Raw genomic sequence first — 14451 nt, 5'->3', positions numbered from 1 at the left:
GGAATGAAGTCTCAAGTAAAACAGTCCCATTTCCACTCTGATGTTTTTATAATTCTGATTGTTGGATGAAATAGCTGATAAAAAGTCTTTTCTATTCACCAATTTCCATCACTAATTTCTATTTTGCCTTATGTACTATGGTGGCATTTACAGCTGAAAGAAGCTGGTTTCACACCTTCTTAGAAGGGTGAATGAATGACAAATTCTCATTAGACAACATTTTACTGGCCTTGTAGTTGTAGACAGCAGTTTGTAATGGTCAAAGGCTTGTGTGTATTCATTTTCCTGTAAATAATTCCTGCCATTTTTCAATATCATCATCATTTGAATCCCCTCTAGGAAATAAAATCAAACCCACCCTTTAGAAATGTACCATACAATTATGCTGCTTTGCGTACAGCATTAAAAAAATAACTTTGTTTTCTGCATGCTGTCTTCCCCAGAGGATCACTCAGGGGAGGTTGACAGATCAATAAGGTTTAATTATCATCAAAAAGCAGACAAGATAGATTTATTATATATCTATAATGAAATCAGCTTTCAATATACAAAACTCTTAAAAAGGATATTCTACATTGGCAATAATGCATTATGATACTCAAAAGTTTTACCACTTATTTACTGTACAAGATTAGAAAAGAGATAATAATAAAAAAGTGAATTTTTTTATAATGGAATTCGCTTTAAGATGCTGATTGTTCTTGATTCTTCTGCAGGCAAAATGGCTGTATTCCTGTAGGACATATGGCATTTGCTTTTATACTGATGTTCAAACATAGTGATTGGTTGATTCTTGCACTCACACTATTAAAAGCTAGTTCTTTACTACACTGAATGATGCTACCTTAAGTAAAATCACTTTCATTTGTTGCTACATAATTGTGTAGCTTCACTGTGTTTCCTTTTTCACAACTTCGTTAACTTTTCAGAGGGTTTTTTGGGTTGGTGTTTTTTGTTTGTTTGTTTGTTTTCGGAAATATCCGAGATACTTATTTCTTTAAATAACTGCACTGTTACTACTATGTTAGTTACAGTAACAGTATTCTTAATGCACAGAAATTAAGCAAGTGTGTACATAAAATTATGACAAAGTGTACCACTGGTATACCAAAATATGATTATATCAGTAAGAGCTAGAAGTAAATATGTTATCATTTTCAGCAAAGTATTTCTATTTAAATTGTCCAGGGTTTACATTACTACTCTAGTAATATGAGCCAAAATTGTACTGAACATTTCTGCTAAATAACAGTCTACCTCAAGAAATTCACTCTGTAAAAGGATTAATGGGGAGATGATGCAAATAAGGGCATGGGAGAAAAAATGGTCAAAAAAAGGGTGTTTAAGTGGAGTTTCAGTGGCAGTTCTGAGCCAATAGACTTTTAAAGAATTATTTGAAATTTGTGAATTCAGTATATCCTGAATGTATATTCAGGCACACTAAAAAAAAAAACAAAATCAAGAGAGGACATCAGGAGCATAGGTCTGTCACATTAAAAAGCTGCCACATCAAAAGACAGAGTTCTTTTCTATTCCACTCGTGGCTGAGGGAAGAGTAGCAAGAGATGTTAGGAGACAGCATAACAGTACCTCTGTGACAAGTGACTCCACCTCTGATTTTGAGTCTTGGTGAACTGGGCAGGGCTGAGAGAAGACTTGTGTGTGGGAGAAGTGGTGACTGAGCACATTTAACTGACGTACACACGCAAGCTGAGGAAGTACTTGAAGAGAAATGGGATGTGATGACACATATTTGCCATCATTGTTCATACGTTATTTGTTCATTTTGATGGTCTTTTTTATATACGTTGTAAGCTGCACTGTTCTAGAACTGACATTAATATGCATCTGGAGAAACTGGTACAGTCAAACTTAGGAAATTTAAAGCTAGTATGAAGACAAATAATGACTACTAGGGCATCTGTTGCTTGTAAGGACCTTTCTGGAAGGTAAACGGACAGTACCTTTCCCCCTGATTTAATAATTGCATAAACTCATGAACATTAGCTGGACAAGTTCATACACATAAATAATGGTGCTGGAAATCAGCTCTCTGCATGCAAATGCGATTAAAAAAATGTATTAACATTACAGTCCCAGTCTCCAAAGGGGAGATTTCACCTCAGGAAAATAATGTATTGAATCTTCTTCTAGGGGAACCTAAAACTGACAAATAAGAAAAAAGTCTTTTAAATGTATGCCAGTAGTTTCAGTGTTAAAGTTTGCTGGATTTTCATATTCACTACTTTTTCAGTTTTTAGCTTTTTCTGTGGTGGGATGTATATTCACTTTTGTGTGCACAGTTAATGCCACAGCACATGGAAACTGGCATGTAGACAACACTTTATTTGCAGTCGGGTGATAGTTTATGTGTGTAATTCGTAGTACTTGTTTGCAGAAATGTAGTGCCACAAACAGCTGTGGCTTAATGTATTACAGTGAACCTCTAATGTTTGGTTTAATTCAGATAGTCTGAAGACGTACTGTTTTCTGTAATGGGCTCCTTTTTCTGTCCATCCATCACAGCTGCGGATTTAGCTCTCCTATTATTTCTTACATGGGACATCCAGTAATTTAGAATGGGAATTTGATATGGTTAATTTTACAAAGTTATTAATAGTTTTTCATTATGTTTTTCCTGAAGAACTGTGTCAGTAGGCACTAGCAGGTCCAAAAGGAATGCATGGATCTTTACTCTGCTGTTAATAAAGCTGTCAAGCTGCTTTTGAATTGATATAGGTAGTAGAGTATTTGCAATTAAGTGTAAAGGTCAATGGGTCAGAGGAGGTGTATCAACTGGGAATTATATTTGAATATAGGAGCGAGTCAGTCGATATTTTGGGTGTATTCTCATGGCTTTTGTTTCTTTGAGTGGTTCTTCTGCAGCCATGCATATGCCATTTAGAGACCTTTATGGTAATTTGATATTTTGTACTTAATATCCTAGTAAAATACACACATAAAGTTCATGTTATCAGAAGGAACAGATATTGCTAATGCCTGGAAAATGTAATATTCTGTGTATTTTTTCAGACCTTTTTTTTAACGAGGATATGTCTGCTTGTACAAAAAGGTTAATTTCTGTCTTGCAAAGTGTATGCAGATGAGGAAAGAGCAGTCTGATGTTATTGTAAATTCATGAACTATACCTACATAAAAAGTTCATCATCTTATTTTCCTGCTCTTGAAAGGGAACAGCTAGAAACGACAAGACATATTGAAATGAAGTCTCAGAGTTTCACACATGCCTAACAATGTTAAATCATTTTGCTTTCTCCATAGGATTTTAAGACAGTGCTGTCTTTCCCCCAGTACCCAGGGGAGTTTCTGCACCCTGTGGTATATGCATGTACTGCAGTTATGTTGTTGTGCCTGTTTGCTTCCATTATCACCTACATTGTCCATCACAGGTAAGAATTCAATTTTAAGCACTTGTGTGAAATGGTCAGCATTATACTGAGGTACTTCAATTTTTCTAACCCGCACTGAAAAGATAAATTAAAATTATCTGAATTACTGTTGGATAGTAATACCAGCAATGTGATTTACACCAGAGAAATCAAAAAGTTTGTCAGCCTTTCTTAAGCTGTTCCCAAGCTGTATCTTTGCTGAGTTGTATGTCTAAATGGTCTACACACTGTTCCTAAGATTTCTAACTTGACAATTCAATATAAAACCATGAGCACTATCAAATTGCTTTCTGGAAAATTCCAATTGAGCAGTGCTTTGGAGAGCAATACACTGGTGGTATTGGCTTCTAAGATCAAATTTGGTTGAAAGACTGGTAACTATCATTGGATAAAAGAAACTTTCTTTGACTTCTAAATCTTCTTGGGTTTAGAAAACTTGTGTTTTCCTTTGTATGAAAGATTTATATAAATGCCATTTTAACTACCTACTTCTGTTAAAGACCATTAGCAATTTAAAAGACTAGAATGTATTGTACTGTAGAAGCTGCTAAATATTAATTAAGTGAACTAATGCAATGACTTCTGATCTTCAGCTTCCATTTAATTCTTTAGAGATGTCTTGTTCAAGTTCTGCATATCTGAAGCTATGCAATAAGCCTTTTGCTTTTATTACTCTACTTTAAATGCTTAATTTGATGGAGGAAACTTTAAGTCAGTAGACCCTTGTCAGTAGACTCTATGATTTTTACCATTGATTTTACCTTTTTATCATTGATTTCAATGTTGTATAAATCAAACTCTGTCCTTTAGGTAGATTGCTAAGTAGGTGTTCAAGAATAAAAGAATTTAATTCTCTCATATTAAGCATTTTTTCCAAATCATAATTTTCATAATAGATATGTTGGTTTTTAATTTTGAAATGTAATTTTTCAACAGCACAATCCGAATAAGCAGAAAAGGATGGCACATGCTTCTCAACTTTTGTTTCCATACTGCTCTTACATTTGCTGTTTTTGCTGGTGGCATCAATCGCATTAAATACCCAATTATATGTCAAGCTGTAAGTATCTGCCTTAGTAATTCTTACTAATAGAATGAAAACCTGAAACTGTATCTTTTAACATAATATTGATAGTTCTCTCTTTTCCGATATTGTTCCTGGATCTTAAGTTCTTCAGAGTAAGTCATCTTTATAAGCATGTCTTTTCAAGGCCAGCACTGGGAGTGTTCAGTGTTTGGTTGTCACCTGAGTTTCTGTGAGAGGCTGACCAATGCATTAACTTCTCTGCAGCTCAGATTTCCTTATTTAAAAAAAAACCCTGAAAATCGTATTTCTCTGTTCAACAGGATAGTTGAAAACTATGATTCCCAAATATTTCTGTCCTTTCTGATCTTTGGATTGAACGTGTGGAACTAAAGTTACTGCTGCACTTTTGTAATACATATACCTCCTGCTGAGGGTGGCCCTGGCTTCACTGGGTGATGCCTAAATATACACTTGAGCAGTTTAATGTTTATAGTACGATTATGTCTTTTAATTACAACTCAAGCTAAGGAGACAAAGCAGACCAGTACACTTGCTATTTATGGACCCTTGTTTTCACTGCTGGACTACTTCACATCTCTTGCTTCATCCTTTCTGGAGATAAGATGCCATGAGATGCACAGAGAGGGCATGGCTTCAGCTGCTTTGAGTATAGAGGCTGAGTCTGTACAGTGTGTAAAGAGAGTCATTTCAGTCATCTTCTGTAATGCCTGATGAAGGCTTGTTGCAATTTGTCTTAAATATTTCTTCCTCTTGGATTTTGTAGAAGTGCTCCAGATCTCATGAATGTTGTTGGTATTTACCTGTAGTAAAGCACTTCATTAAGCCAACAGTCTCCCAGATACTTTGCCTCTCACTAATCTGGTTCTTCTGATTGGCTTGAATGGGTGTAAACAGCAAGAGTCACCAGCCAACAGCAGAGTCACTGCCAAACTTGCATAACTAGTGTAAGAGTCATCACTCTAATTTTCAGTGAGATGCTTTGGAAGCCTATTGTGTATATTTGTGCATGACCATCAATAAACAGCACATGTAGATCTGTAAGCACCTGTAACATTCTACATGCAAAGTCTACATATGTATATTACATGGTATTTATTTAAATGACACAGTTGTCTACTAGATTATTCTAAGTATCTCACAATATCTAGTGTATAGTGTCATAATTAATCTGTGAGTTCTAGCAAATTGAAATATCACCATATTACCATTGTCTTTATCTGCAGTTTGCAAGTGAGGGTAGCAGATTAGTTTGTAGGGCAGTCATGGCCGTGTAATTACATGATCACAAATAACCATCTGCTGTTACAGTCATTGTCTGGTTATTTACTTTGCAGATTGCATGGTAACAATGCAGTATTAATAGCAATAATGAAAAATTGATTGAGATAAATGAGTTATTAATAATCTGTTATGAGTAATATGTAAACTACAGGGGTATCTTCATAATATGCATTATCAGTGACAGCTGTTTCTTGCTATGGTATAGGGCCAGATCCTGAGCTGCTGAGAAACACACACACTTACAGAAACTGAATGGATCCATTCACATATGCCTTCTAATCAGTTTCATAAAGTTATTTATTTACCTGACACCATGCTACCTCAACAGACAGTATCATCAGCAGTTAAAATACAGGAAAGATACAGGACACACAAGGCACACACAGTCCTCTGGTTCCTGGTAGAAATTGTCTGATATAATTAGGTAGGGCTAACAGATGCTGGTAATAGAGGCTAAACAAATGTTCACTCCCAGAACATTGTACCCCACCACAGACCCTTTCTTGCCTACTGACAGCAATGTTTTTCAAAATTCTGTGAGTCCCACTGCCTGTCTCCTCCTGTGATAACCCTGAGAGGATTACTCTGTGAATTAATATTCAGGGTACCAAAGCTAGGAGGCAAGGAGGTCAGACCTACTAATGGGTTTCCCAGAAAGCTCACATATTTGAACATTTCCTGTAGCTTGTATAAGCAGTGGTGGGGTGAACAGCACTCCTTTTCTCCTGTATATGGAATATAGCAATTCTTTAAATTACTCAGCCTAATGAAAGGTATATTTATATAGCTGGTTTGGGCTTGTGTGTCCCTCAAATTAAGTTTTTGTCTCTTTCTCCTTTTTTTCTTTTTTTTTTTCAGTTCTGGAAAAAAACCTGGTATTAGGGTTTAAAAATATATTTGTGAAAATATTACTGCTTCAAGCAGCACTAAAATATTAGTTATACTCCATGTGTAACACCATTAGTGTTGCTATAGCACAGGTATCTTTTCATCTGCGACAATTCAAAACACAGCCTTACCCTCCAGCAAGGTAATTTGCACTTTGTTTCCTGAGTGCCTGGGGGAATATTCCAAGTGCAAGCATTTTCTGACCTAATCACTGAAATGTGGTGTCAAAGCCAGTGAACCTCCACCTTTCTTATTGTAATTATCCCTAAAACTTTCACAAACAAATTTCACTGAAACATCCTTACTCAAGTGAAATAATAGACTGAGTTAATTTTTAGCCTTCATAATTAACCAAAAAGGGTGGTTCTAAAATAACTCCATTTGGATCACCTTCTCCCTCTAAATGAGGTGTCCCAGGCTAATTTTAAGCAGCAGGAAATAATGCTATGGAAATGGACCCATTTTCTGTGATAGATAGCTGGAAGAACCTTCATATCCCCTTTAAGGCAAAGTAATTACACAAAAAAATGTGTTTTCAGAGAAGGTAAGATATTTATTTTTATCTGGAATCTAAAAATCTAAAACTCCCTTTTAAACCTGCATACCTATTTCAGAGATGATTTTGTATAGACAGTCTCACTTGCGTATGTGCTATGCAGTCTTTATGATTTATAAAGAAAACTGATGTTAGAGTGCTGGTCTGGAAGAGTGGATTGCTTCTTCACAGATTTCCTGTGTGAATGAGGTTGTACCTACAGACTGTTTAGATTACCCACGAATCTGATTCTGGGTGTCACTGAATGCTGGCTGTTGATGTAGAATCCAGAGTCTTGAGTTTATGGCAAAATCGTTCATGCAAGGCAAAAGTTGTGTTAGGAACAGCAGAATAGGATTAATCAGAGCCAGTACACTAGCCAGAAAGGTGCTTGAGTGAGCCAGGGGATGATGTAATCAGCCCCTTCCATCTCCCAGAGTTAGGGTCTCAGATTTCTTTCCTTTAAAGGGCAGAAGGAGGCTTATTCCTTTCATGTAAGGAATGAGACAGAAGGAGACACAACTGTAGCTGGGCCACTCCCCATGTGTGGGAGGCATTGGTTCTGTACCCTCAGTCTGAAAAATTTCAGTCTCATGGCCCCTACTTTCCGGGAGAGTATGATAGCCATGAGGCTATGGATGCTAGGGGATGAAATCGTCAGTTCAGCATGTTGAAGCGTGAAGAATAGGCTTAGGGGGACAAGAACCAGGAGACAGAAAAGTTAGGGAGTGAGACAGAATCATATCCTAGGGGCAAGTCACTGAGTGGCGTGATCACTTGGATCACATCTCCCAGCACCTCTTATGTGGTTTATGAAATAAAAGCTTCCGTGTAAGACTTGGTAAGGCTCAGATCTTTGTTCTCCCTTATGAGCGTCATACATGAAGCTGCTTGTGAATTCCTTTCTGTAGGGCAGTAATTCTTCAGCAAGAAAGGCAAAGCCCGTTCTATACTAGCCAGTAGCCTAAAAGTTAGACTACTACCGTTGGAAGTCCAAAATTTGGATTTGAATCCTGTTAAACTAAGGAGGTCCTAGAGCTATGCACCACATCTTGGGTAGGAGCTGTAGGTACAAAAATATTACAGAAAGAGGAGGAAAAGAGCAGTTCTTTCTGCTCTAGCTATTTATTTTTGATTTTGAAAGAATGGGTGTAAAATTAATGTACTGTGATCAAGTTTGCCAGTTAGGGTGTCTCAAGCAAAGAATGCCATTTAAGAGCTCTTGAGTAGTCTTTGGTGAGAAAGGTGCTGCATTGTTCAGCTCTGCTGAGACAGGAACAGAGCTAGTCATATGCATAAGCAAGACTTTAGGTGGCTGGAAACTTTACTAGCACCAACCTATGATGGCTAAAGACTTTGCACACTATGGAGTTAGATGTGCATGCTGAAGATTGTCCTTCCTGGTTTCAGGTACCTGATTTGTGGGTCTCAACTTGCTCTAAATTTTCTACCTGTGAAAGGAGCACAGGGTTGTTCTAAGGCTAAATGTTTTAAGATCATTAAATATTCACATCCAGTGGTGTTATAGACCGCAGAGAAATTCCTGAATCCCTTCATCTCACTGAAAAGAATCACTTTCAATGCAGGATTAGCAGTGTAATTGGAATGTCAGTGCATATCCATATCCTCCTTTAAATAGAACTGGCTGAAGAAGGACAATCTTATCTGAAATACGATTACCTTTGAAAAAAAGAAATGAAATTAAAAACTAGGGGAAAACAAAGAAATTCGTGTGCAAGTTAAAGCTGATCAAGAGAGCTTTTTGTGCCAAAATGCTTTGCATAAATGTGTATTCTGGTCATTACCATGGTAACTGCATGGTATGGAACTTCAGTTACCTCTAAGGTACTGAAATTTATTGAAGGGGCACATACAGACAGCATCTTCTTACTGTAAAAAAGCGTAATCTTCTATTCAGTAGGCTGGTGCTTATTCCCAAAGATAAGAGTTCTAAGAATACAGGACGTGGAAAAATGAGTCCAAGGAAACAAGAAAATTTTCACCATATAACTGTGGTTATTAAATAGCTTTAGGTGCAGTGCTGTCTTCAATGCATGTGTCCTGACAGTTCTTTCTGTACCATTTGGCCTGTCAGTGGAAAACCTTCTTACGAATACAGGTCATCACTTTCGTATATTCAATCATAATCCTTTGTTCTGTGTGGAAAACTTGATGCTTCCCACACGATTCTGTGTGAAATACAAAAGTTCTGGTTATAGTGAAAATAGTTTTAAGTGTACACTTGGGTATTTATGTCTATTTATTGGCCTTTTAAGCTTTACAGAGGCACAAATCCAGTAACAAGATATACACAGATAAATTTGTACCCTGGACCTTTGTTGCATAAACCTAAGGTTTACATTTGCCAACAGAGTTAAGTGAGAGTTTACTGAACAAAACTATCTTTGTCCTGTTTCCCTTTCTGTTGAGCCTTGTCTTCCCCTTCCATGGCATGAGTTGGTATCTTGTGTATTTCTAGGATAGGGCTCAGATGTCTTCCTAGCTTAAGAGAGCTAGGAAGAGGTGGTCCCACTGAAGGGGACAAAAGAGCATGCAGCCACAGCCCCTAAGTGCAACAGTGAGGAAAATGCATCTCCAGGCATGACTGATGTCAGTGTGGAGATATGGGGAAGGAAGAGGCAGAGAGCAAAGCCCACCACTTTGAAACACTGAATTTTCAAGATGAGGTGTGACAAACATTTCTTTACTGATTATTATTAGTGGATGAATAAGAGCAAAATTCTAGTCCAGAAAGCATATTTTGTGATGAGAAGTGAGAAACAAAATCATCATGACACAGAGCAAAGGGTACCCTTTCCTTTGGAATTTAGCATAACAGCCCAGTACACCCTTCCAAATTCCACATTTTTGTTGTGTTATGTATGTTTTATCTCCAGATTGTCACCATTGTCCTTCAAATCTGTCAGTCATGAGGAGGTCCTGTACCATCAGGATATATCCTCTTTTCCTTTAAGCAAGAAATGCAAATTGATTTTTTTTGAGAGAGAGAGAGAAAGAGGCGTATTATTAAAGACTTAGAAGATGATAACACTTCTGTCTCTTGTCCATGTTTGTTTGATTTGTCCATGTATCAGAAGGAACTAAGTTGCTGAAGTATCAGCACACTGTGAAGAAAAGTAACGTGACTAAGGTGTGGCATAGCAATGATGTTTTCAGTTCAGTTGCCTCCTTAAAATTTCAATAAAATTGTTTTATTGGACTATTTTTAGGAATCTCATTCTTCACTTAAGTGGCTCATTATTCTGTATATATGGCCATATATGCTGCCAAATTTCACATGTAGGTGCCTTCTCACATGGAATTGATCCCTGCTGTTCATATTCTTATAGACTCTTTGGCACACTTGCATAGAATAATTACAGAATATATAGTAGCAGTGCTATAGTGAAATGAGAAAGAGGTTATGAACCAAATCCCTAGAATTTTTCCAGTTCTTTCTCATGGTTCCCACCTCCTTTTTCCTCTCCCTTTCTTCTCACCCTCTTCTTCCTGCCTTACTCTTTCACTCCCCCCTCAGCTCATAGTCATATTCACTGAGTCCCTACAGAAATGCTGCAAGCTGCATATGAACTAAGTCCAGACAGCACTAGCCACTGAACTGGCAACATCTGCCAGCTGATGGTACAAAGTTGTCTCATTCTCTTATTTCTGCTTCTTTAACCTCAAGCGACAACAGCTATGAAGGCTTTCTATTCCCTTCTCTAATCTGTCAGACAAGTCCCAGAGAAAATTACAAAGGGTTTTCTGTTGATGGTATTTGCTGCTATCTTCAAGTTTTGTGCTACATTACTAAATATAAACAAAATTCATGGAGTTTTTTCCTTTACCCATCAATTATTTTAAGTTGAGCAAAAATGAACACTGGTTCAAATAAATCATTATAATAGATTTGTGTTAGCTTTATTCAGCAATTCTCTGTATTCCTTAAACATTTATATGCTTTCCAATTATAGCAATATTTTACTTCTCACTGCAAAATGTCAGGTTATTGCTTCAAAGGTAACCTCATTTTATATAATCAGATGGAGACTTAGCTGATGTAATAAAGCACTGGAGATTGGATAAAATTCCAATTACTGTTTCCATAGTAATGAATAACAATTACTAACATAACAAAGATGTTAGTATTTTAGAGGTGTTTGTACTTTATTTTACTTTCAGTGATAAAACGGTTTCTTGGAGACAAAATGATAATAACACTATTGAGAGTTTGTATTTCCTTTTAAGGGAGGATGCCAAGATCTGTCATTTAATTTTAAAAATTGTATAGCCAAGTTTATAAATTCCTTAAAATATGTCTGAAAATAATCTGGTTTTAGGCAAATAGCACTGATCCCATTACAGGAAGTCAACCTTGGCTATATGCAGCTGAGAGGGAACTACAGCAGGATATTCCTGAAAAATGAAAGGAAATAGTAGCATAATAGCAAGCAAAAATGCTGACCTCTCTTTCATTTTTAAATTGCATTGTCACGATAAGCTAACGAGGCTTGCAATACAAACTAACCTTTGCATCACTTTAAATTCAGGTGTAAATAGTTGTCATTAATCAGATTCTTAGAAAACAAATGTCTTTACAGTTTTGGTTTTGTAACATACCTTCTGGTATCACAGATATTATCTATGATAGATTAAATAACTGATTCTATCTGCTTTTTAGAGGTGTATTCCCTGGTGAGAAATAACCAGAGAGAAAGACAAAATTGATGCACTTACAAATTAAGTTAAAAAAAACCTGTTTGCTTGTACAGTTATGCAGTAAGATTCTTCTAAAACTCTTGTTTTACTGATCCATTTACTGACGTGTTTAACTGTCCACTCTTTTCTTAGGTTGGTATAGTACTACATTATTCTACACTCTCTACTATGCTATGGATTGGAGTAACTGCCAGGAATATTTACAAGCAAGTCACGAAAAAACCTCAGCCATGCCAAAACAGTGACCAACCATCTTATCCAAAGCAACCACTACTCAGGTATGGAATATTAGCTATATTTTTTTTTTTATGTATTCCTAAAACATAGAAATTTTAAACCACCTCTCACTTTTATTTCTGTATTCTTTACTTTTTACAGACTATAAATAGGATCCATAAAGAACTGAGTCACTTTGGTGTATATAAAAATTTGAATATTTATTGTATGCTAATAGTTAACTCTACTCAGGAGATGGAAACATGCAGAACTGGTATTGGCTAGGTTCAGATACCTTTATCTGAACAGGAACAATTCAAATGTTTCTGTTGGTTTCTTATGGAGGAAAAAAACCTGGCTTGCTTCTGGGTTAAGGCATTATTTAATCATCAGAAACTACGCTATGACGACTCTCCCTTTACCCTTATCTATTCTGCTTGCCCACACTTGTATTGATTGCCTAGTAACCTGATAGCAACCTTCCTCATTCCACATCGGAGATCTAATGCTATTACAGGAGCAACTGAAAGTCTGGACTTCCCATCAGCTTTCTAGATCAAGCAGACTAACTAACCTGTCTCTGACAGCATGGCAGGTGTAATGCAGTAAGAATTTTAACAAGATGCCTAAGAGATGCTGAAACTTCAAGCCAAAATAGTCAGCCTGCATAGAAAAAAACCCCAACTTACCACAAACTAGGATTGACAACCAAAGGCATGAGAAGATGGATTCATCTTTTTTGACTTTAGCTGTCAAAAAGTTAGGTATTAGCCAAAGTTATCTAGTGTCCCTGTATAGATTTTGGAGGGACACTGTGACAGAGAGGAACTTCCAGAGGAAAATTCCTCCCATCTGTCTTGGATGTTTGTGTGAGGACAGGAAGAATTGTCTTATGGAGGTGCCTCTCTTTCCCCACAGATCATGGAAAAACTTGAATGGTCTATTTAGACTAAAGACCTCAGTTTTATAGTGAAGGACAGGAAATATGAATTCTATTTTTTATGGCTTTACTGTGAAAAAATCAGATTAGTATATTCTTTTAAACAGACTTAGCTTATATTATTTTGAACACAAAATGTTTATTAAGTAACATTTATAGATGGCTGCATGAGGTTGTCACAACTTGTTAAAAGTCTGTAGGAAGATGAATTACTTTTTGCTCTCTGATTCTGCTGAGTGAAATCTTTATTGCCATGATTAGTTTTCTGCTTTTTAAAACATTTTCTTTCTAGAGATGAAATTGATTAAAGTTAACATAAAATTTGTATAGTGAAGAGCCATATTGAACATTAGATGTAAAGAGGAGGATGTACTTTCACTTAGAGTGCCCGATTTTGCTAATCCATGATTTACTATACCATTCTTCACAGATGAGAATTTCACTCTTTCAGTTACTAGCTCATGGCAAAATAATTGCCAATTTTCAAATGCTGCAGTGTGGCTATTAAGGTAGAAAATTATTACAGGTTACATAGACCCAGCATAGTGTATGTTCTTCAAATTCAAATCTTGTTTGAGTTGGTAAACAATAGACAGGTTACAGAAAACATTACTCTAATTAGAATATTTGTTGTACCAGTCACGTTGAGGTTCTCAGACAGTGAAAATAAACAGTAGATATTTTAAGTTTAGTAATAGAAATTATAAACCTCCTTTTAGCTGTGAGAGAACATGAGTGTTATTGTTTAATAGCTAAGTACAATGATTCTAAGTTATTTTTCTCGCTCAGGGCACCATATGTCCTAGAGACACAGGCACTGAAATGTCTAATATGATTTCATAATGGTTAGTATTACATTCAAAGTAGAAAGGATCAATTTCATTTCATGTAGAAAATGGGCATAGTATATGGAAAATTAAAAATTGCTTTACACAAGAAAATGCCAAAGTCATAATTAGTAATTCTTGTTCTTTTAGAATGATAATGATCATTTTTATGGGCATTTTAACTTTCCTCGTTTTAATAAAATTAAAATCAGAATTATTCTGTATCATAATATTTCCATAAAATCCATTTAAGATGCTTATATTTCAGTGTAATCATTTATAAGAAATGTTTTAACTAGACAGTGTTCTTGTATCTATAAGCTGATGCAAGCCTTTATACATACTGTGCCTCAGGTGCATAAGAGAGAACATCACAGTTTGTCCAGGTCTGGGTTTGGGTGAGGGAGTGTTAATTTTTGTCTCCATTTGACACCAGTAGATAGCTAAATTATATAAAGTTTGTTCAAATGGAGATTGAGTTAAGCTTTTTTTATGTCAGGACCACCAGTGCTAGGAAGCATATAATACAGTCTGCAAGACACTTTTAAACAAGAGGTAGTTTGTCAGTAATCCCTGTTGATAGACCT

The 14451-nt window shown here is 36.2% G+C and overlaps 1 protein-coding gene across 2 annotated transcripts in view; it reads left to right on the top strand.

Annotated features, from left to right (window-relative positions):
• LOC128147067 (adhesion G protein-coupled receptor A3-like) overlaps positions 1-14451 on the top strand; it is a 315407-nt gene that overhangs the window by 267210 nt on the left and 33746 nt on the right. For both annotated transcript variants that reach the window (XM_052799271.1, XM_052799270.1), the window contains exons 15-17: positions 3283-3410; positions 4347-4470; positions 12014-12159. In XM_052799271.1, coding sequence (XP_052655231.1) covers positions 3283-3410; positions 4347-4470; positions 12014-12159 — 398 coding nt within the window. The remainder of the gene's footprint in view (positions 1-3282; positions 3411-4346; positions 4471-12013; positions 12160-14451) is intronic.

The sequence above is a fragment of the Harpia harpyja genome, chromosome 10 (assembly GCF_026419915.1).
Source record: "Harpia harpyja isolate bHarHar1 chromosome 10, bHarHar1 primary haplotype, whole genome shotgun sequence".
Taxonomy (NCBI): Eukaryota; Metazoa; Chordata; class Aves; order Accipitriformes; family Accipitridae; genus Harpia; species Harpia harpyja.
This window is presented reverse-complemented; position numbering and strand designations above follow the sequence as displayed.